The sequence below is a fragment of the Callorhinus ursinus genome, unplaced genomic scaffold (assembly GCF_003265705.2).
Source record: "Callorhinus ursinus isolate GAN/ISIS: 27379988/994484 unplaced genomic scaffold, GSC_fseal_2.0 scaffold41, whole genome shotgun sequence".
Lineage (NCBI taxonomy): Eukaryota > Metazoa > Chordata > Mammalia > Carnivora > Otariidae > Callorhinus > Callorhinus ursinus.
In genome coordinates this window covers 12,514,759-12,537,055 of record NW_027397103.1, presented here as the reverse complement: position 1 = coordinate 12,537,055, position 22,297 = coordinate 12,514,759, and the positions used below count along the sequence as shown (strand labels likewise).

At 47.2% G+C, this 22,297-nt stretch overlaps 1 protein-coding gene across 1 annotated transcript in view; it reads right to left on the bottom strand.

Annotated features, from left to right (window-relative positions):
* DNAH10 (dynein axonemal heavy chain 10) overlaps positions 1–22,297 on the bottom strand; it is a 130,300-nt gene that overhangs the window by 104,017 nt on the left and 3,986 nt on the right. The window contains exons 3-11 of the mRNA XM_073881272.1: positions 19,744–19,844; positions 18,523–18,631; positions 16,302–16,417; positions 14,439–14,649; positions 9,285–9,442; positions 8,430–8,660; positions 6,744–6,934; positions 4,977–5,175; positions 2,448–2,642 (exon numbers count right to left, since the gene is read on the bottom strand). Of these exons, the coding sequence (XP_073737373.1) occupies positions 2,448–2,642; positions 4,977–5,175; positions 6,744–6,934; positions 8,430–8,660; positions 9,285–9,442; positions 14,439–14,649; positions 16,302–16,417; positions 18,523–18,631; positions 19,744–19,844 (1,511 nt within the window). The remainder of the gene's footprint in view (positions 1–2,447; positions 2,643–4,976; positions 5,176–6,743; positions 6,935–8,429; positions 8,661–9,284; positions 9,443–14,438; positions 14,650–16,301; positions 16,418–18,522; positions 18,632–19,743; positions 19,845–22,297) is intronic.

The window sequence follows — 22,297 nt, the reverse complement described above, 5'->3', positions numbered from 1 at the left end:
CTGAGAGGCAAACACAGGATCCCTTCTCTGCCCAGCATGACCAGGCCACTCTGCTTCCTCTGTACCCTTATCCCATCCCACTCTAAAAAGAGCAGAAGGTTGGTTCTAGAAAAACTAAGTCAGAGTGACATCAGAATTCAGGAGCGTCTGGGTGACTCAGTCAGTTAAGCATCTGACTTAAGCGTCTGACTCTTGATTTCAGCTCAGGTCATGATCTCAGGGTCGTGAGACTGAGTCCACGTTGGGCTCCACACTGGGCACAAAGCCTGCTTAAGATTCTCTCTCTCCCTCTGCCCCCCAACTTTGCACGCACACACTCTCTCAAAAAAAAAATCAGAATTCTAATAACACTGGAAGCTAGAAATCAATGAATACCTTCAAATTTCTGAAAAAAAGTTACTTCAACCTTAAATTCTGTAACTTTATTTCAGAATTCACACTGACAAGACTCAAAAAATATATGTCCCATGAAAACTTTCTTAGGAAGCTTCTAAAAATTGTGTGCCAGCAAAACAAAGAGCCACAAGGAAAGAGGAAGATGTGAAATCTTAGAAAACAGGATCCAACAGATATCAGAAGAGATAAGAAGTCCTAGGGCGACGACTTTGCAGTAAGTCTAAAGAGCCAACAGTCTAGACTGGAGCAGAAAGAGAGTGAGCTCTGGGACAAAGGCCTCTAGGAAAATAATAGCACTGATATTTTTGAGCAGATGGAACCCATTTGATATGTGGCAGAAGTGTTAGAGCAGTTGGGGAGGAAAATAACAAGCATGTAAATAACCAAGCAAAGCAAAATAAAAGCAATGATGAACTTTAGGAAAAATGAAGGGTTGTACGAGAAAGGTGGTGTGGTTATGATGGGCTTCTTGACTCAGTAGTCAACAATATTTGCACAGACATGAGTAAACACTAGCCATTAATTTAACCAAAAGTCATGATAAAACTATGTTAGACAGAGGCGAAGAGCTACAGGGTAAGAAGAGGACAGGCAAGTCTATATCTTCTCTGAAAAGGTAGTAGGTGTCTAAAACTGATTAAATTGATAAATCAGAAAGTAACCACATTGGCATGTTCCTTAGGAAATAGGAAGGTATCGCATTAAAAGGACAAAAAAAAAAAGGGAAATAGGAAGGTAAACAACAAAAAAGGTCTAGAATTATGAAAAATGACAGCAAGAATGGGAATGGAGAGGAGTTAAGCATGGGGTTGCTTTTTCTTATTAATAGCCTTTTAGTATTACTTGACAAAGTGACTTAATGAAAATTTCAATTTAAAAATTAATAACACTTGGGGCGCCTGGGTGGCTCAGTTGGTTAAGCGACTGCCTTTGGCTCAGGTCATGATCCTGGGGTCCCGGGATCGAGTCCTGCATCGGGCTCCCTGCTCAGCAGGGAGTCTGCTTCTCCCTCTGACCCTCTTCCCTCTCGTGCTCTCTATCTCTCATTCTCTCTCTCTCAAATAAATAAATATTTTCAAAAAAATTAATAACACTTAAATAAAATAGAAGCTGAGAATAAACTAGATACAATTAAAATGGAAATGTTTGGGGGCCCCTGGGTGGCTCAGTCGGTTAAGCGGCTGACTCCTGGTTTCGGCTCAGGGCATGATTTCAGGGTCCTGAGATCAAGCTCCACATGAGGCTCCATGCTCAGCAGGGAGTCTGCCTGAGGATTCTCTCGCTCCCTTCTCCCTCTGCCCCTCCCCCTCCTCGTGCGCGCTCGCACTCTCTCTCTCTCTCTCCAATAAATACTTTTTTTTTTTTTAATGGAAGTGTTTAGAAAACCCAAGAAGAACTGTCTGAGGTTGTCCATATAAAAAGATGCTCTGGGGTTATAAATGGGAGTGCTACTGATGTACTTCCCACATGAAGCTGAAAAGGTATGCATGATGAACCACCCACCATCCTATCACACGGTGTGGAGTGAAACTATATTCTCAGTACAGTCTCTCTTTGAAGGCTCTGCCTCCTCCACACCCCAAGCCACAACCTCCTGTATCAGCTCCCCACCTCCTGTCATACCCCAGCCCAAACCAGCCTATGCTGTGACCAGAAGAACCTTCCTCAACCATAATTTTGATGATCTCACCCCATTGGTCAACAACCTTCAATGGCTCCCTGCCATCCACTAAATCAAGTCTCATTCATCACCCTCCTACTTCCTCTCCAATTATACACCCAACCTACCTTTGTAGAAATGCTACTGTGTCCAGCTTGATTTAACCTTATTCTACCAAGGGATAGGAATGGGGACAAAGGAGTTTAAGGAATGTTCACTTCTACCTATACTCCTCCATATTGTTTCTGGGTGTTTTTGTTTTTTTTTACAAATAAGCAGGTATTACTTTTTATAACTTAAAAAACATTCGAAGCATGACTAAATAACTAATTTAACATGGGGAAAACATGGTATCAGCTTCCAAGATTAAACGGATCGATGAGTTACTTGCCAGAACTTCAATCTTGAAGTCATCCATAACGTATTTCCAGTACTGGGAAGACTTGATGCTGAAGGGGTCAAAGGCCAGGTTTTCCATGGGGGTGACCAGGCTGTCCACCCTGCATAGGACATCATCGATGCGCTTGGGATCCCCTGTCACTGCCTTTAGTTCGGGACCAAATATATTGTAAAATTCCTCCATAACCTGACCAAACAAAACACAAGGAAGTTGCCTTTTGGTTTTCTCATGAATGTTCTAACTACAAATTGATTGCATCGAGATTGGCCTGAGGGCAAGAATCATGTCGGTTGGGCATCTGATTCTTGATTTCGGCTCAGGTCGTGATCTCACGGTCGTGGGATCCAGCCCCGAGTCGGGCTCCTCGCTCAGCGGGGAGACTGCTGGAGATTCTCTCCCTCTGCCCCCCCCCAAACAATAAATCTTAAAAAAAAAAAAAAAAAAATCACGTCACACAGGCAACTTCTTCCCAGTCTAAGACCTCTGGTACTATGCCTACTGCATGTAGGACAAGATCCAGACATCCTGACACAGTTTGCAAAGTCTACGTGTTCAGACCCCCACCTTCTCCTCCAACCCCTTCCCATACTGTGCCTCACACGACGCCTCCTTGCAGCACAGCCTGGCCCTCTTTCAGTCCCATGTTCCTTCCTATCACAGGGCCTTCGTACTTGCAGTTCAAATTGCCTAGCTAGCTACTACTCATCGTTGATGATCACTTTATAACGTCCAACCCCTTAGAACAGGTCAGGCCCCGGTACACACTTCCAGAGCCCCTTCGACTGCACTTTTCAGAGCCCTTAACGTCAGCCACAGCTGTGTATCTGTATGATTGTTAGGTCTACCATCTTTCTTCTACCAGACTGACAGCTCCATGGAGCCACAAGCTAGGGACATGCTTGCCAGGGCCAGCTTCATAGGCGTGGGACCCAGGCAGGTGCACAGGGCTCCAGGCTCAGAAGGGCCCCATGCTGGGTGAAAGGCTCTGCTATTACCTTCTTGAAATTCTTCATAATTTTATCTTTGTACGTGCATTTTGTAAATGAAGTCTGATGGGACAGCCATGCGCACATATGAGAAGGTAACTGGGATCTGCATTTCCCCTACTCCTTCCCACACAGAGCGTGTGATGCCCCACGACCCCATAAGCACAGGATTCTGGTGGGCCCAGCTCATATGCCAGTTCGGAGACATTCGCAGTCAGGACAAGTAAGCGTGTTGCATCAACAACAAGTACTCGAGGACCCCAGCTGCTCCGCGAGACCACGTTCTCCCTTCAAACCAGACTTTGCTTCAGACACAGGAGGCCACGCACGGTTCTGAGAAACACGCCTGAATAGGAAACCGACCCCATGGTTTCCTGCTCCTGTAACTTCCCCGTGTTCACCAGCTGCGCACCCCAAAATGATGACATAGGACGAACAGCAGAGACCCCGAAGAACTCTCCTTTCCCTCCCAGCCCTTCCCCCGCTCGTCGGCAAGCTGCGGGGAGAGAAGCCTGGCAGAACAGGCGTGCATCGAGAAGTGAGAGAAAAACTCGTGTGGGGTGTTGCCGCTGTTCCAGCAACAAGACCGTACGTCTGCGCATCCCAGCGACAAAGCACAAACTGTGATTCTGCATACAAGCCAAATGCCCTTGTATTTGCATTTTAAGCGAACACTGCACAATTTAAGGATGAACAGTAAAATTCATGGAATAATTTAAATGTTTAATTTCCCTTTACTCTCTTTACTTTGCTATAGTCGGGGCAAACAAAAACTAAAGCCCGCTAAGGCAAGAGACATCAGGAGAGAGAGAAAAGCTTTATATTTTAATGTTTTTAACAGCATTTTTTTCCTGCTTTTTGAACAAGGGGTCCCACGTCTGTTTGCACTGGACACTGCGGGTTAGGTGGCTGGCCCTGGATTTGCTCCCACTGTTTCTCTAGCAAGTGCAGGTGCCTGGCACAAATGAGTTCTCAACAAATTCTAAGAGTCAATGAATGGATGGACCTTTGGGAGACAAAGGACTATGGATCATTCATCCACTCAGCCACTGAACCGTTTTACATTCATTTAGGAGAGAGAGGGATCAGATAAACGGCGGGGGGGGGGTCCCCGGTGGGTAGGCAGAAGCTGAAGCAATGGGCAAGCATGAGGTGGCTTCAGGAGAGAAGTCTGGGAGGCGACTTTGAGAAATTCCAACATCTAATGGGAAGACAGAGGAGGAAGATGTTGCCAAAGACACCGCGAAGGAATGGCCGCAGGTCAAAGCACAGCCCAAAGCAAGGAGACAGAGGGGTGTCGCAGAAGACAAGGAAGAGGTGCAAGAGGTCTGGTGTGGCTCTGGTATATTCTGGTACATTCTGAATACTCTCTCAGGCGCTTCCCCCTGCCAGACTCCCCCGTCTCCTGGCTGCCCCCCACACCCACAACACACAGAGAGTGTGCCATCAAAAAGCCAAACGGTTTTCCATCGGGCAAGTCCCAACTCCAGTCAGCCTCACGTGCAGCCGAGAAGACGTCTGCCAGCCTGCCCACCTGCAAAATGTCGCAGAGATCCTGGCAGATGGTGGCCATGTAATCCGTTCTCTCAAACAGCCGCTTTCGGTCAAACTCCCACCGAGCTTCCCTCCCCGAAGCCTCGATCTTGGCCCTGGTGTCAAAATAGGCCTTTTTCCACATGTGGAGGACGTTCCTGGCCTCCAAGGTTTTGTGCTGGGCGCTGGCTCGATTTTCTCTGAGAAGAAAAAGAGAGGCCGCAATGGGGGGGGTGGGGGAAGGCAGAGCTGCAGTGGGGTCCCAGCCACACCCCCCAAGGGCAGCAGCCTTCTAGGGGGAGAACGCTCACGGAGGAGCAGGGCCTCCCTGATCTCACAGCCCGGTGGGGAGAGCCGCTGCCCCGCCCTAGCTGGCAAGGGGGTGAGGCCCTTGGACACCTGCAAGGTCATGATCGCAAGCCACACCCAGGCTGACCTTTGCTGCAGCCGCCCACCCAGCCCACAGGAACCACAGTCCCCCCCAGGGAGCTTTCCGTCTGAGCTGGGAAGTGAGCAGGCGGCCCTGGGCCCCAGGCTGGAAGCCCACAGTGGAGGCTGCACCACCAGAGTGAAAAGATAATACCAAGGTTTTGGTACCTATTTCACCTGTATAGTTTTTTGGGGGGTTTTTTTGTTTGTTTGTTTTTAAGAAAGTGAAGATCTGCAGCTTCTTCAACATTTGATCCCAGAGGCTCTCCCACCCTTAGGGGCCTGGGGTCCAGAAGTAAGTTTCCCTCTGACTGTGGGACTTAGTCTCCCCCAGGATAACTAAGGAAGAAGGTCCTGATTAAAATAACCTATGGGGTGCCCAAGTGTCTCAGTCGGTTGAACGTCTGACTCTTGGTTTTGGCTCAGGTCATGGTCCCGGGGTCCTGGGATCGAGCCCCGCATCGGGCTCCCTGCTCCGCGGGAAGCCTGCTTCTCCCTCTCCCACTCCCCCTGCTTGTGTTCCCCTCTCTCGCTGTCAAAAAATAAATAAAATCTTTAAAAAATAATAAAATAAGACAACCTGTGCATCCCCACAATGGGGTGTTACTTGGCCATAAAGAGGAAGGAAGCACTGACACCTTCTCCAACACGGGAGAACTTTTTTTTTTTTAAGATTTTATTTATTTAGTTGACAGAGGGACAGTGAGAGAGGGAACACAAGCATGGGGAGTGGGAGAGGGAGAAGCAGGCTTCCCGCGGAGCAGGGAGCCCGATGCGGGGCTCGATCCCAGGACCCCGGGATCACGACCTGAGCTGAAGGCAGATGCTTAACGACTGAGCCACCCAGGCGCGCCCCAACATGGGTGAACTTTGAAAATGTGATGCCGAGTCAAAGGAGCCAGTCATAAAAGACCCCATGTCGGATGACCCCATCTGTACAAAGAGGCAAATCCATCGAGGTAGAAAGGAGACCTGTAGTTGCCCAGGGCTGGGTGGGTCGGGGAGGCCGGAGGTGACAGCTACAGTGTATGGGGTTTCTTCTCTAATTGAAAAAAATACTCTACCTTCGATTACAGTGATGGACACATGACTCTGAATACCTCCGAAGAGCCACTGAATTGTACATTCTAAATGGTTGAATTTCAATAAAGCTGTTCAAGATCTTTTTTTTTTTAAGTAGATGCCACACCCAGTATGGAGCCCAGTGTGGGGCTCTAACTCACGACCCCGAGATCAAGACCTGAGCTGAGATCGAGTCGGACGTTTCACTGACTGAGCCAGCCAGGCGCCCCAAAAGCTATTTAAGATCTCAAGAAAAACATGGCGTATGACTTCTTACTTGAACAAAGTCCGCAGATTAACCACTTTGCAGACTCTCTCGGCAATTTCCCAGGCAATCCGCTCCATCAGTGGGATCATCCTTTCATCTTTGTTGTAGTGTCGGGAGATGATCCACACCATCCTCAGGGCACCCATCATGGAGGGGATGGTCTCCAAGATGACGTGGAAGCTGGATCCATGCGTGATGTTCTAACCGGAGAGAGCAAGCAACCTTAGCCTTGGGGTCAAGTAGCTTACTAAAGCAACACGTATGCAGGAAGCTTCCCTCTTCCTAATTCAAAAACTAAATACACTTATTACAGGAGGAAGTGTTTCACCACCGAAAGAAGTTTGAAATAGCTCTGGATGCATTGACATGGAAAGAGAGAGGAGATTTACAATGAAAGTAAATAAAGCAATTTGCAGACATGTATAAAGTATGGGTGTGTGTGAATATATAGAGAGATATAGAGCGAGAAAAATAGAAAAAGAATGCATATGTGTACCTATTAAGCGTACATATACACACCCAGGACACATGTGGCAGATTGTATTTTCCAAATACAGTCACAACATCTTGACTGTGCCCCCCTCGCCATGAAGAGATGGCATCAACCTCTCCATCCCCTCAAATCTACACAGACTGTTACTTCTTTAGCCAGTAGAATATGGCAGAGGTAATGCCATACCCCTTCTGAGCATAGCCCTCAGCTGGCCTGCTTCTGGTCTCTTGGAAGCCAGCGCCCTGTAAGAAGTGTGACTACCCTGTTACCCTGAAGCCACCAGGCTTGGAGACATCCAAGCCATGTGGGGAAATTTTGGGAGATGAGATACGGTGTGGAGAGAGAGAGACCCAGGAGCACCCAGGCGCTAGCTATGTGGGCAAAGAAGCCATTTGGGGGTCGCCTGGGTGACTCAGTTGGTTAAGCGTCTGCCTTCAGCTCAGGTCATGATCCCAGGGTCCTGGGATCGAGCCCCGCATCGGGCTCTCGCCGCTTAGCAGGAAGCCTGCTTCTGCCTCTCCCTCTGCCCCTCCCCCATGCTCGTGAGCGTGCGCGCGCGCTCTCTCTCCCTCTCCCCCTCACTCTCAAATAAATAAAAATCTTTAAATAAAGATTTAAAAGAAAAAAAAGTGAAAAAGCCTACAGATGGGGACACTGCAAATCCTATATCTGATAAGGAACTTATTTTCAAAAAAGAATTTTTTTAACTCCCAAATCAATAATAAGACACATCAAAAATGGGGACAAGATGACAACAGACATTTTATCAAAGATAGAAGCACATGACAAGGTGTTCAATCTCCTTAGTTCTGAGGGAATGTAAATCGAAATCACAATGAGATAGTTTATTATGCATAAAAGATGAACGACCCCACTCACAGAAAACACCTAGGATGGGCAAAGTCCTAGAGACAGAGAGTGGAATCGAGGTTACCAGGGGTGCCGGGAGGAGGGAATTGTTGGTTCAGGGTTTCTGAGTTTATGTTGGGGGTGATGAAATGCTTGCTTTCGGGTCAGGAGGTTGGGTGCCCAGCACCGTGTATTTACTGCCACTGAGCTACACGCTTGCAAGCAGTTAAAACAATCAGTGTCATATGCGTGCCACCACAGTGGTTTAAATGCTGAATTAAAAAAGGAAACTCAATCCGTGTAAGATCCAATTCACGGCCCTGACTTTCCAAAGCGCCGGGCCCCTGGCATACCTTGAAATGGCGTTCCACTGTGGACAGAAACCGCACATTGTCTGAGGCCTCCATGTGGAGCTTGAATAATTCAGTAAAGACGGGCTGCAGGTTAGCCACGAGCATGGAATCTGACTCCTTGATCACATCCAAGACTTTCCTGACTATTGGAAGCTTCGTCTGTTCATGGAGTGCACTTAGTGTTGCATTTCTTTCCCGCCAGAATTCAATTTCAGCCAGAGGACCATTACCCTGAGAGGTGATATGAACACAAAGAGAGTCATCATTGGTGTGGAGCATACACCCGTGATTGTTTCTCCAGCTGCTCCAAATAGGAATCCATGCATGCACTTGACCTAGGAGGGTCCGATCAGAGTGGATCTCAGGACTCTGGCTAGGAAGGCTGACCACAGACAGTCCGCCTTTCTCCAGGCAATAGGACATGGGGATGTAACAAGTTGCCACCATAAAGGAAACCAGCCTGAGGAGGATGGAACGGAGATGAGAGACTCCCAGGGAAACGCAGATGGACCAAACCATACCTGAAACCAGCCCTGCCTCCGGACTTTTCAATTATGTGAGCCAACAAATGGTCACTTGTTGAAGCCAGCTGAGTTACGCTTCCTGTTTTTCGCAGCCCAAGCATCCTGACTGATACACGGTATTATCTCTATCAATCCAGGGTATGATCTGGCAGCACGCCAAACATCAGAAAGCCCAAGAATGACATCTTGGGTATGTATGCTTTGATCCTTGAAGGGGGTCACAAAACAGCAAGACAAGAGGCTGCATCCAACAGATCCCCAGACTCCCGGCTCTTTCTCCGGGGGCCAGCGTGAGCCGTCAGGGAATCTGCAAAGGCACAGCCTGAGTTACCTGAGGAGTCTTTTTCAGTTGGCCCTCGACAGCTGCAGATATCAGATTCAACCAGTTTATCACACACTGCTCTAAGATTTCAACGGCTTCCGGGTCAGCAGCCAGGTCAGACACCTCTCTCTCTATGCTGATGCTTGGCATTTCTAACTTGATCTCACCTAATAGAATAGAAATGGTCAGTTAGCCACTTGTTTGGGGAAAAAAATGATTATAGACAATAATGTTCAAGTGAATCAGGTAGCTCTTCTCCCTAGACATCAGTCCAGCAAGATCTGCTACATCCCCCGACCTGATCCGTCTATATTTCATTCTCTTCCATTAGAATGCAACTAAAAATTGTAGATCATTGTAACAGTGTTAAGATGGGTCACAGTGATCCAGTTATTTAAGATGTTCCTGAATTTACAACCTATAACTTCAATTTAAAAAATTAAACAAGGGTTCGCCTGGCTGGCTCAGTCGCAAGAGCGTGTGGCTCTTGATCTCAGGGTTGTGTGTTGGAGCCCCAGCTTTGGATGTAGAGGTCACTTTAAAAAATAAAATTTTAGAAGAATAAAAATTAGACAAACAACCCAGAGCTCAAGAGATATTTGAAAAAACCTCCAGCATGAAACAGATGGGCCAAGATATATCAGAAAGAATGACCTCAGAGGAAATTGAGACAAGCCAAAGAAGAATTTGTTTTTAATCCCAATTAGGAGTCTCAGGGAATTGAGACAAGACAGCTTCCGTCAAACAAGAACATAACAAACGCTTTGGAAAAGGGACAATCACAGAATAAGAGGTCTTAAAAATTAAAAAATGTGACAGCTGATGTGAAAAAGTTCAGTCAAAGGTTGGGGAAAAGTTGAACTCCTCAGAAAATCTGACTACAAAGACAAAGAGATGGGAAAGACCACAAAAGATTAAAAAAAAAAAAAAAGCAGCATCAACAGCATTTGACCAATGTTAGCAAGAAAGAACAGAGATAAATAGTGGAGGAAATCATGAAGATAAGCGTTCAGACTACAGGACTAGGTCTTCAGGCTGAAAATAGAGTGCTCAGCAAAATAAATGGGAAAAGGACCACACAAAAGTCCATCACCACAGCATTTCAAGACACTACAGAGGGCGCCTGGGTGGCTCAGTCGGTTAAGCGTCTGCCTTCGGCTCAGGTCATGATCCCAGGGTCCTGGGATCGAGTCCCACATCGGGCTCCCGGCTCAGCGAGGAGCCTGCTTCTCCCTCTGGCCTTCTCCCCTCTCACGCTGTTTCTCTCTCTCTAATAAATAAATAAAATCTTTAAAAAAAAAAAAAAGACACTAGGGATAAAGACACAAAAGTTCACATAAAGCAGGGGCGCCTGGGTGGCTCAGTGGTTAAGCGTCTGCCTTCGGCTCAGGTCGTGATCCTAGAGTCCTGGGATCGAGCGCCGCATCGGGCTCCCTGCTCCGCGGGAAGCCTGCTTCTCCCTCTGCCCACTCCCCCCATTTGTGTTCCCTCTCGCTGTGTCTCTGTCAAATAAATAAAGTCTTTAAAAAGTTCACATAAAGGGGAGAGGGGGGGAAAAAACAGGTTGCCTTAAAAAAAAAAAAAAAAGGAATCCAATTTCTCCTAGGAAACACTGGATGCTAGAAAACAATGGAAACTGTATTCAAGATTCTGTGCTAAAATTGTTTTAAATTCCAACTTATATGCCGAAAACCACTGTGTAGAATCAGGTCATTTTCAGACATGCAAGTTCTCATAAAATTATTTCCCATGTGCCTTTTCTCAGGAAGTTACCTAAGGATGGATTCCCACCCAGTGAGGGAGGAACCCAACTGAACAAGAAGACCTGCGATCCAGGAAACACTGCATCTGGGACGCAGCCATGCATCACGCTGCGGGTGCCCTGCCTGCGTTGCAACAAGAAACACAGGACACCGGTGGGTAGTGGGGCGTCTAATAAGAGGAGCTTTTGCAAAAAACAAAACCAGAGAGGACTGTACAAGATATTTTTATAAGATACTTTAAGAATGGCAATTTGGAATGCTGGCGGAGGAAGGGGCGGGTGTACAAAAAAGGAAAGCTCATCAGGGCGCCTGGGTGGCTCAGTCGTTAAGCCTCTGCCTTCGGCTCAGGTCATGATCCCAGGGTCCTGGGATCGAGTCCCACATCAGGCTCCCTGCTCCGCGGGAAGCCTGCTTCTCCCTCTCCCACTCCCCCTGCTTGTGTTCCCTCTCTCGCTGTGTCTCTCTCTGTCAAATAAATAAAATCTTTAAAAAAAAAAAAAAAAGGAAAGCTCATCAAAGGATCCTACTCTGCTCTGAAGTAAACAGTATTCCTGTTGTCATAATAACGTCAAAACCCATTTTGTGACTTAATGAAAAGAAGGGCATGGAAGTATGATGGGAGCTGGCTGCAGCAGGGGAAGGGGCAAAATCCTCATCATGCCAGGAAATAACACTCATGTCTACGATTAAGAAGAAACAGCAGTGTAAGCGTATATTTGAGAGACGTGGCAGTAGCTATCAATAGAAAGAGGTAAAGGGGCGCCTGGGTGGCTCGGTTGGTGAAGCATCTGCCCTCGGCTCAGGTCATGATCCCGGGGTCCTGGGATCGAGCCCCACGTCGGGCTCCCTGCTCGGCGGGGAGCCTGCTTCTCCTTCTTACCCCACTCTTGTGTTCTCTCTCAAATAAAATCTTTTTAAAAAATAAGAAAGGAAGGAAGGGAGGGAAGGAGGGAAGGAGGGAAAAAACAGCTAAATTCACCAGCGGGGAGTGGAATGGACTGAAAGGGAAAATGAAGCAGGGACAGTTTTTCACGGCACTGTATGTTAATACCACTTAATTTTTTTAAAACTTACGTATGTATTACTTTAACAAAATGCAACATATATACATATGTGGACACATATTTATTAATATATTTAAGTATACTTGCTATAATCATATTAATATACTTGTATTAAACATTCACGCAACAGATGACCTGAGCTTTGCAATTCTGTGCATCATAAAGAAAAAAGGGCAAAAAGAGCTCTTTCTCAACTGACAGCCAATGACTTACAAAAAGCCATTTGTAAATGTCCCATAAAGAAAAACAAATTTCTTCCCCGAGATGATATTATAAAATAGGGATTGGCACAGTTTGGGCTTTGCTTTTTTTTTTTTTAAGATTTTTTAAGTAAGGGGAACCTGGGTGGCTCAGTCACTGGGAGTCTGCCCTTGGCTCAGGTCGTGGTCCCAGGGTCCTGGGATCGAGCCCTGCATCGGGCTTCCTTCTCTGCGGGAGGCCTGCTTCTCCCTCTCCCACTCCCCCTGCTTGTGTTCTCTCTCTCTCACTGTGTCTCTGTCAAATAAATAAATTTAAAAATCTTTAAAAAAAAAAAGTTGTTTTTTTTTTTTTTAAGTAATCTCCACACCCAACTTGGGGCTCGAACTCACAACCCTGAGATCAAGAATCACACACTCTGTTGACTGAGCTGGCCAGGTGCCCTCCACAAAGTTCTTCCTCAAGTACCAGAGAGTAAATATCTCCAGCTTTGCAGACCAAGAGGCAAAGCTGAAGACAGAATGTAGGTTCTTATATAATCATTTAAAATCTAAGCATTGGAAACTATAAATACAGTTCTTATCCCACAGGCCACACAAAAACGAGCAGCAGGTGAGATGTGGCCCATGGGCCGTAACTTGCTGACCCAGGTTATAGAATATTAATTCACCTACTTTTCTGGTTTTTCTAAATCATACGTGATTATAGGAAAATAGGAAAAAAGAAAGAAAACCATCTTACTCTCATAACCTAGAGTAAGCGACAGTGGCTGATAACATTTTAGTGCATTTCCTTCTAGCAGTTTATCTAAAACACAAAAATGTATTCACTCATCTGCTTTTTGACACCAGCCACAAGACACAGGGGCTCCTGGGCGGCGAGTCAGCTGAGCATCCGGTTGAGCATTGGTTTCGGCTCAGGTCGTGATCTCAGGGTCATGAGATCGAGCTCAGTGTTGGGCTCCATGCTCAGCATGGAATCTGCTGGAGATTCTCCCTCCCTCCCCTCCCCCTTCTGCCCCTCCCCTCACTCATGCGCTCTCTCAAATAAATAAATACATCTTTTAAAAAAGAAACAAGACACATAAATCCTATCCAAGAATAGAAGAAACATTTTTTCCCCATCTCTATTTTACACTAATTCAGGGAGAGAGGGGTTAGGCAGACGGGCCAAAGAAGGCTACAAATGTCAGTGAAGGAAAAACACAGACACCAAGAGAGAAGTATCACTTTGGGGGGTGGGGGGGGGGGTAGTAAAAAAAAAATTCTAAAATAGAATCTGAAAAACACATGTCCGTAGCATGTTATCAAAAGTTTGCATCTCTACGGGTGTTTCTCATTTCCAGCAGAGAACATTTCTAGGCGGTGGGGCATGTTCAAGGTTACTTCAAAGAGGGGGAAAGTCCCGCTTCCTAGAATAGTGACGCCGTCTCGAAGACCGTGCTGCCCTCGCCGGTGCACACCGTGTTGGCTGTCACGGGCTGCGACTCTCCACAGTGTAACCCCCTCAGCCGGCCTCTCCACCTTGCTGTTCTCCATTCCTGACACACATGTTCCCAGGCTCAGGGACTCCCGCCATGCCATACACCCCCAGTAATGAGGTGCAGATCCAACAGCAGCCGCTGCAGGCCCATCATCTACAAGCTTCTGGCCTCGCACACAAAGCTACCTAAGCCAGGACCAGCCAGCCACGTTTCCCTGTTCACAGAAACCCCACTCTTTCCAACTCCCTTCTCTCGTCCAGGCCATTCTCCCTGCCTGAAATGCCCTTGCTCCCCAACTCCACCTACTAAAGCTTTGCTGTCCGTTCAGAGGAGGTCAAATGCCTCCTCCTTCGGGAAGTCTCCTTTGATTTCCCCCTGCTTCTCCGACGCGATCTCTTCCAAACCCCTCAAGGCCCTAATGTCTTTCCTAAGCTCCCATTCTGCCATAGTTCCTTGTGCGCCAGATTATAAGATCCTTGAGGACAGGATTCTGTCATTCCTCTTTGGGTCTTCTTCCCAGCTCAGGGTCGCTCATATGGTGAGCAGGGAAGAAAGAATGATTATAAATGAAAGCAAGAGACTCCTGGACTCTGAAATTGCCTTCTTAAAGGAAATCCATCATGCTTCCCTCAACACGAGCAAAAGGAAGCCTCACCTTCAAGTTGCTGCATTGTTCTTTGAATACCGTTTGCAAATTTCTGGATGTTCATTAAAAATTCATCCCGTATCAACTGAATGCTGTGATAGGCTTCCCCAGGCATGTTGGGTAGGTCTACTTCATACTCGAAAGAGTCAGATATTTCTGCAGATGTGAATCCCAGGGAGGTGTCCTTGTGTTGATTGAAGGACAAAGCCGGCATGAAAACCTGAAAGAAATCACACAATATTGTGTTCAAGATCATGCACTCATGCTGCCTCTGGTGTCGAATGTTCTATCAGATACAGCACATATGTAACTACAATGCAGAAACTGCTCAAGTCCAGAGCACAGAGCTAAAGAGAGATGAAAATATGTGACCTAAAATGATCCCAGGGTAAAAATGTGACCCAAGCCCAAGGTGACAATCCAGAAGATAATCCTGCATTTCTTTGGCTGCCACCAGCCGCAAGGCGGCTGGATTTGAAACCACAGCACAAACAAGAGTAGAAGCAAGTCTTAGAGAGTCTGCTCAGCGCCAGGCTAGCTCACGGGAGGGTTAAAATAAAGAAGGGGATGGGGGTGCCCGGTGGCTCAGTCTGTAGAGCGTGCGATGCTTGATCTTGGGGTTGCAAGTTCGAGCCCCACGTGGGCATAGAGATTACTTAAATAAATAAAGATCAAAAATCAAGAAGGGAGTGGGGACACAGTCCTTTTGACATTTAACTGAGTACAGAAGCATGCATTTATGAAGTCACTTGAATACAATAACAAAGCTCCATCCAAATAAAAATGATGAAAAAAATGCCCTTCAGTTAGTTGGTTGAGTTTGGGCTTTGGTGTGTAGTTTTGCCTTTTCTTCGGAAACTTGGATCCATGGTTTAAGACAACGTATGTGTACCTCCCATTGACTGAAGAGCCCAGAACATCTGACCTGTGGTTTCACAGTCTGGATTCTGCCAACCACACACTCACGGTGACGTTCAAAATGTCCTCTCCCCAGTAAAACATATTCTTGACACTGCCTGCCTCCCACTGCCTCCCCTGATTGAACTCCTGTCTAGGCAACCATCCCCCTCCACAGACTCTTCCACGGCCTCATACTGGTCTTCTCTTCCCTTCAGCGTCTGCCCCCTGCTCCCACGGTCTAAGTTTCACACAACAGCCAAAGGAATGATGCAAACCAGACCATGTCATTCCCCTGCTGAACACCTAACCTTCCTTTCCAACCCTCCCCACTCCTTTCCAGCCACACTGGCCCTCCTTCTGTTCCTGGACCAGGCTATGTCTGCTCCTGCCTCAGGACCTTTGCACATGCTACCTTCGGTGCCCAGGAAGTTCTCCTCCCCCCTCCCCGCCCCAGATCTTCACATGTCTAACACCTTTACCTAATTTAGGTCTCAATTCAATGCCACAACCTCAGAGGGGCCTTTCCTGACCCCCTGAGCCCCACCCTATTACACTTCCCTAGGAACTTATCATTAGGGGAATTAGTCTGTTCACGAGGTTTTTTTTTTTTCCATTGTTGGTCTATCAAACACTGCCTCCTCCGTGAGGCCATCCCTTACCACCACTCCCTGCACACACACACACACACACACACACACACACACACGTGTGCACACACACACAGAATCCATTTCTATCACATTACTAGGGTTTATTGAACTCATGCCACTTGTGTCCGCCTGATATTTTCCAGCTTAGGAATCTGTGTCTCATGTCTTTCCCCCAGTATCAGCTCCTGGAGCACCAAGATCCACTCCGACAATGGCACCTGGGACACAAGAGCTGCTGAACATTCCTTATTGTGTGGAGGAAACGAACCAGACGGCCTGAATCTTACAAAATGCTGAGACCCCTTCCCTTGTCCATGGTTACCTGACATATGACATTCTTCAGAAAGGGAAGCACGTTAGAATTGATAACTCCATACTCCAGCATCTCAGGCATGATCTCCATAGCTTCCTCCATATCCGTAGCCTCGGAGACCATCTCTGCGTAGGAACAGACACAGAGGGGGAGTCACGTGGGGAGGTGGCAGGCAGGTAACTCTCCCAAGTACCTGGCAAATCTGCTCCTTCTTTCTGAGTAGGCACCCAGGAATGTTCCAGGCACAGACTCAAAATGATGCTGACCTCTAGTCAGACGAATCCCTCGGCCCGTGAGACACTGAGGGAAGTCTGACGTGCTGGGAACCCCGGGCTCCCACCAGCAGCACTGCACAGCTACCCAGACCAGCGGATAGACACACTTGTGTTTTCTAGAAATGTTTGCTGGGCTCCTTGCTTGGCCTGGGTCCCCACTCCCAGCAACGCCTCTCCAGTTCATCACCGGAGTCCCCTCTGAGTCACGAGTTTATTTAAAGACAGATTTGGTGACAGCCAACCGTTGGGCCAGGTTTTATTTCACATGTCTTTACTCCGCCCAACCGAACATCAATGAGCACGGGAGACATTCTGAAGGTCCCTTGGGCCCTTCCCTCAACCTCACTGGGAAACAAAACAGAAACACGACACATATGTCAACCAAGGCAATCATTTCACTTCAGACCCACATCTGTGTAGACTTTATTCTCTCCTCACTACGCTTCTGTATATCAAACTCCTCTTTACTCAAATTTAGAGGGAAAGTACGTAAGAACCCAGAATGTGAAAGAAAGAGAGCCTGAGCCCAATGAAAGACGACCACAGAGACACAAAGATGGTGCGAGCGAGCAGTAATAAAGCCCGAGGGGATGCCGTGGCTGCCCCGTCCACGGCCTGTGCACCCAAAACGCCATCCAAATTCAAAAGAGAAAAAAGAAAGCCACATAATGTTTGCTCTGGAATTTACTGTGAGTCCTAAAACATAGCTACGCACAGCCTCCACAGAGGCAAAGGCAGAAGAAATGGGGGAAACCCAGGCAGGAAGACTAGGGAGTCAGCCCGAATTAAATAAGGCAAGAGGGAGGGCCGGGGGTCAGAGAGACAGGAGAGTGACAGCCACCGGGGGGCCGGGGGTGTCACTAGAAACGCCCAGGTGGCTCCCAGAATGCAGCAGGAATGCACAGTAAGAACACCCCGCCCAAAAGTTACCCCGTGGGATGGACTTGGCCTCCAAGCAGCTCCTCTGTCTTAAATCGCACGGCCACACGGAGAGCGCGCCAGAGCTCATCCTACAACTCAGGGTCACATCATTTTGCATCTCGCTCCCTTTAATTGTTACAATAGAACCAAGAATATATTTATACAGCCAGTTCTTATTATTCCTGGTATTTCTGTTCCGTGAAGTCACCTCGAACAAGGAATTAGCGAATACCCAGCCATTGCTCCTGCAGGACACCCGGGGTTAAATTCCTGTAGCCTCTGGTCACACTTTCATCAGCCATCAACACATAACCTGGCTTTGTTTGTGTTTCTGTTTAAAGACAACTTATTTAATGTACTACACGGTTGATTCGTTAACATTGAACTCAGCCAACACTGTAACTCACGCCTGAACTAAGCTTCTCTAATATACCTGCATCCTCCATGAGAAATGTCACAGCCTTCTTGCGCTCAGGAACACCGGACGGTGCTCCAGGACTATGCTTGAGGCCATTTTAAACAGTGAAATCACCAAGAGAAAGTACCAAAAAATATGAAAACCATGGCACTAAAGAGATAACAATAGGAACAGTCCACCCTCAGCCAGGAACACAAAGATTCAGTGACTCAAATGTTTCCCCATTAAGGGCTGGCTTCATCACTGCAAGATGCAACACGCAACACTTGATCTCTGGGTTGTGAGTTCACGCCCATGTTGGGTGTAGAGATTTCTTAAAAATAAAATCTTTTTTTTTTTAATAAAATCTTTAAAAGAAAAAAAAGTCAAATGTTTCCCCATGCTGTGCACATCCACGAATGACCTCAAGGCACGGCAAGGATTGATTTGGGGGTTATGAAAACGCGTGAGCAAGTAGGTGAATTCACAAATAGGGACCCACGAGTAATGAGGATTGGCTGGCCTGGGGAAAAAAAAAAAAGTTGTATTCTCAAGAAAGTGTAAAAATTAAGAATCTCACAGATACACATCCAGGTGCATACTCACCCACACTCATGCACACACACTAGAAATATACCTTTCGTATTTCTGAGGAAATACACCACATTCTGGTCCAGAAACTCCTCCGGAACAGGAGTACACAGCACATAGAGATAGGTCTTATCCACAATGTGCTTAACGGTTCTCTGAAACACGGGGAACAAAAAAACATCAGGCTGAGAGATACCCGCTCACCCAGACAAGCTAGCGTTCAGACCCACCTGAGCCCTCCTCTCTGGGCCTTCTGAACTCCCGGCTGACAAAGGGTCCTAGCGGACCACATGCACACGCGTGCGTGCAGGCACACACACACACACACACACGTGCACAAGGCACCCAGACTTGAGCACTCAGCCTGACTCTTCTATTAACTGGCTGATGCAGGCACACTTGACCTGGGAAGTCCAGACAGAGCTTTCCGAGGCTGTAAATTGCAACAAACGGGCTTGAATTTGGTTTCAGGGGTGGGGTATATTCATGGAGCCGATCAGAGTAATTTCATTTAGCACAGGCCAGACTGGATGCTTACGTCCTGGCTTTAAGCTCCACCTCTGGGATTTGTGAAGTAAAAGGTTAACTCAGCACGCCTGAGTTGTCCAAACTCCACATGTTCCAAAGGTTTTCAAGCTGGCCCTTCGCGGGCTCCTGGGTGATCACCTCTGTTTTTTTGGAATAGCCTACCTGATGTGAGTGTCTTTGTATACCTGGGGCCTTGGGTCATGCCAAGTAGTTTATACGAGCAACATGATGGGTGGTGAATGCCTGTTTCTGTTTGCCTGGGGCCCCGGTCACCTTATATCAGTTTGACTTCCTGCAGGCTAGAGAGCGGCCCTTCACACCCATAGATGCTCCGTAGAAACTTTGGACTCCAAGGCTTGGGTGGGCTTCCTTGACTTGCTTGACTTCCTGTGTGTTCTCACACATACTTGCTGGGAGAAATAGCACGTCCAGGCCACGTTACCGGGAGCTCGGGCCCCTTTTCCTCCCGGCCTCTGCCATCTGTACCTTTTTCTTTGATTCTACTGTGCATCCTCTCACTGCACTAAACTATAACCATGAGTATAAAAGTTTCTCTGGGTCCTGTGAGTCATCCTAGCAAATCATTCAGTCTGAGGGTAGCCGTGGGGACTCCCAACAGAGAACGCCATCATCTCTACCCCAAATACGTTCCCCCAAATATGAATGTCAGTTATGCAGACTCATCAGAGGGGAGGGAATTCCCATTCCCCCACCAAGGAGGAGAAAGAGCCGAAAGTACCTTGACGGGGAGGGCTTCTAAACTCTCTTCGTCCGCTTCTTTGTTCTCTATGTTGATTACAGGCTGATTTACAGAATCGTTTCTCACCTGCAAATTCTTGGCTACAAAACATTATTCAGTGTGCAAACTGAAATAAGCAGAAAAGTAGATTTCCTGCCATCAAGACCAGACCCGCATCTCGTACAACAGCATTTCATTCAACAGACGCGTTATCGAAAAGCTATACATACATTTTTTTTTCCACAAATGAATCCTATCAGAGCCTTGATGTAGGTTATAGTGGCAAAAGTTCTTTGTATTTCTGATGGGTGGGTTCTCAGCCGGAAATTTAATGTGTATTAAAGGGTCAGCCTCCGCTGACCCTTTGAATTAGTGTTCTTGTATTCTTTTTTTAAATATTTTTTTAAAGATTTTATTTATTTATTTGAGAGAGAGAATGAGATAGAGAGAGAGAGCATGAGAGGGGAGAGGGTCAGAGGGAGAAGCAGACTCCCTGCTGAGCAGGGAGCCCGATGCGGGACTCGATCCCGGGACTCCAGGATCATGACCTGAGCCGAAGGCAGTCGCTTAACCAACTGAGCCACCCAGGCGACCTAGTGTTCCTGTATTCTTTGGGTAAATGCCCAGTAGTGCAATGGCTGGATTGTAGGGTAGTTCTTTGTTTGTTTAAAATCAGTTAATTAACGTATACTGTATTACTAGTTTCAGAGGTAGAGGTCAGCGATTCATCAGTCTTATATGACACCCGGTATTCGTATCACATGCCCTCCTTAAAGTCTATCACCCAGTTACTCCATCCCCCGCCCCCCTTCCCCCAGCAACCCTCGGTTTCTTTCCTAGAGTTAAGAGCCTCTTATGGTTTGTCTCCCTCTCTGATTTATTTTTAACTTTTTGAGGCCCCTCCATACTGTTTTCCAGAGTGGCTACACCACTTTGCATTCCCACCAGCAGTGCACGAGGGTTCCTTTTCTTCACATCCTCGCCAACGTGTTTTTAACTGTAGCCAGTCTGACAGGTGTAAGGAGGTATCTCACTGTGGCTTTGATTTGCATTATTTCCCTGAGGCTGAGTGATGTTGAGCATCTTTTCATGGGTCTGTTGGCCCTCTGTATCGGGGGCAGCGTTCTTAGCCAGGGGTGACTCGGGCCCCCATGGGGCATTTGGTGATGTCTGGAGACATTTTGGTTGTCCCCGCTGGAGGGTGGGTGCTGCCGGCATCTGGAGGGGAGAGGCCAGGGATGCCACCGAACATCTTAAAACGCACAGGACGCTGCCCGCAACAAAGAATGAGACTGACAAAACCGCGTTCCGGGCCGTGCGCGTCCCCAGCAGAGCCAGACGGCCCCTGTGCCGCACTCAGCCCGTGAGTCACCTGCCCTTACGAGAAGCAGAAGCTGTAGGTTAGACACTTCGCTTTCACAAGATAGCGAATATTTGAAAATCAGAGGGAAAAGGGGTTTTTTGGCAGTGTGCTCTGTCTCTGCTAGTCGTCATCCTCTTTCCAGAAGCATTCATTTTTAACCCCAATGTGGTTACAGATTGCGGGCAGAGGACTGTGAGGTCAGAAAAAGGGGTGGTCCGTTCATTCTCAGGAAGGCTAGTAGCTAGGCTGGAGTTTGGTAAGACGGGCGGTGGGGATGAAGGCCACAGCCACACTTCCTGAGGCGTTCCATGAAGACACACCAGTCAATCTCTGGACGGGAAAGACCTCCGTAGAAGGAGGCTGCTTGAAAAGTCAGGGAGGTCTTCTTGACAAAGCAAATTAACGTGACTTCCAAGTGGATATTCGAATGCATTTTTTTCTTTTTATTGTGGTAAAATATACATAACCTAGAACTTAACCATTTGAACCAAGTCTAGGAGCACAGCTGCACTCACTCAGCGCATTTTGTAAGTGTGTTTTTGGCTACAGGCCGTCACTGTGCCAGGCGCAGAACCACACCAGCACTGAACTCTCCAGAGTCTCACCACTAGATGTTATTGTCCCCATTTTATGGATGAGAAAACCAAGAGTAGACCAGGAGACCCCACACGCTGATTTGATTCCCAAGCCACCCTGGTGTCATGTGGCGTCTTTTGCACTAAGAGCCAAACCGTTTTGGGGAAAACTCTCCCTTCTGTGTGATCACTGGACTCATCAGTAACTCCCAGGGCTGTGACTGATGGCTCTGAGGTTTCCAGATCTGTATTGGTCACAGTAGACTCGAGAGACATACATTCATTTTGTTTAGATTTCTTTTATTTTCATCCCCCACCAGTTTCGAGTTTCATAGAGAAAATAGAATAAATGCTAATATGTGAGCTATCATTCTCGTCCTAATAATAAAACTCCCTTTTAAAGTGAAAATCTTCAAGAAGTCACGCATTGCACACGGTAGCTGGGACATGCGCACACGTGTGCACACACACATACACATTAAATTTCCGGCTGAGAACCCACCCATCAGAAATACAAAGAACTTTTGCCACTATAACCTACATCAAGGCTCTGATAGGATTCATTTGTGGAAAAAAAAATGTATGTATAGCTTTTCGATCACGCGTCTGTTGAATG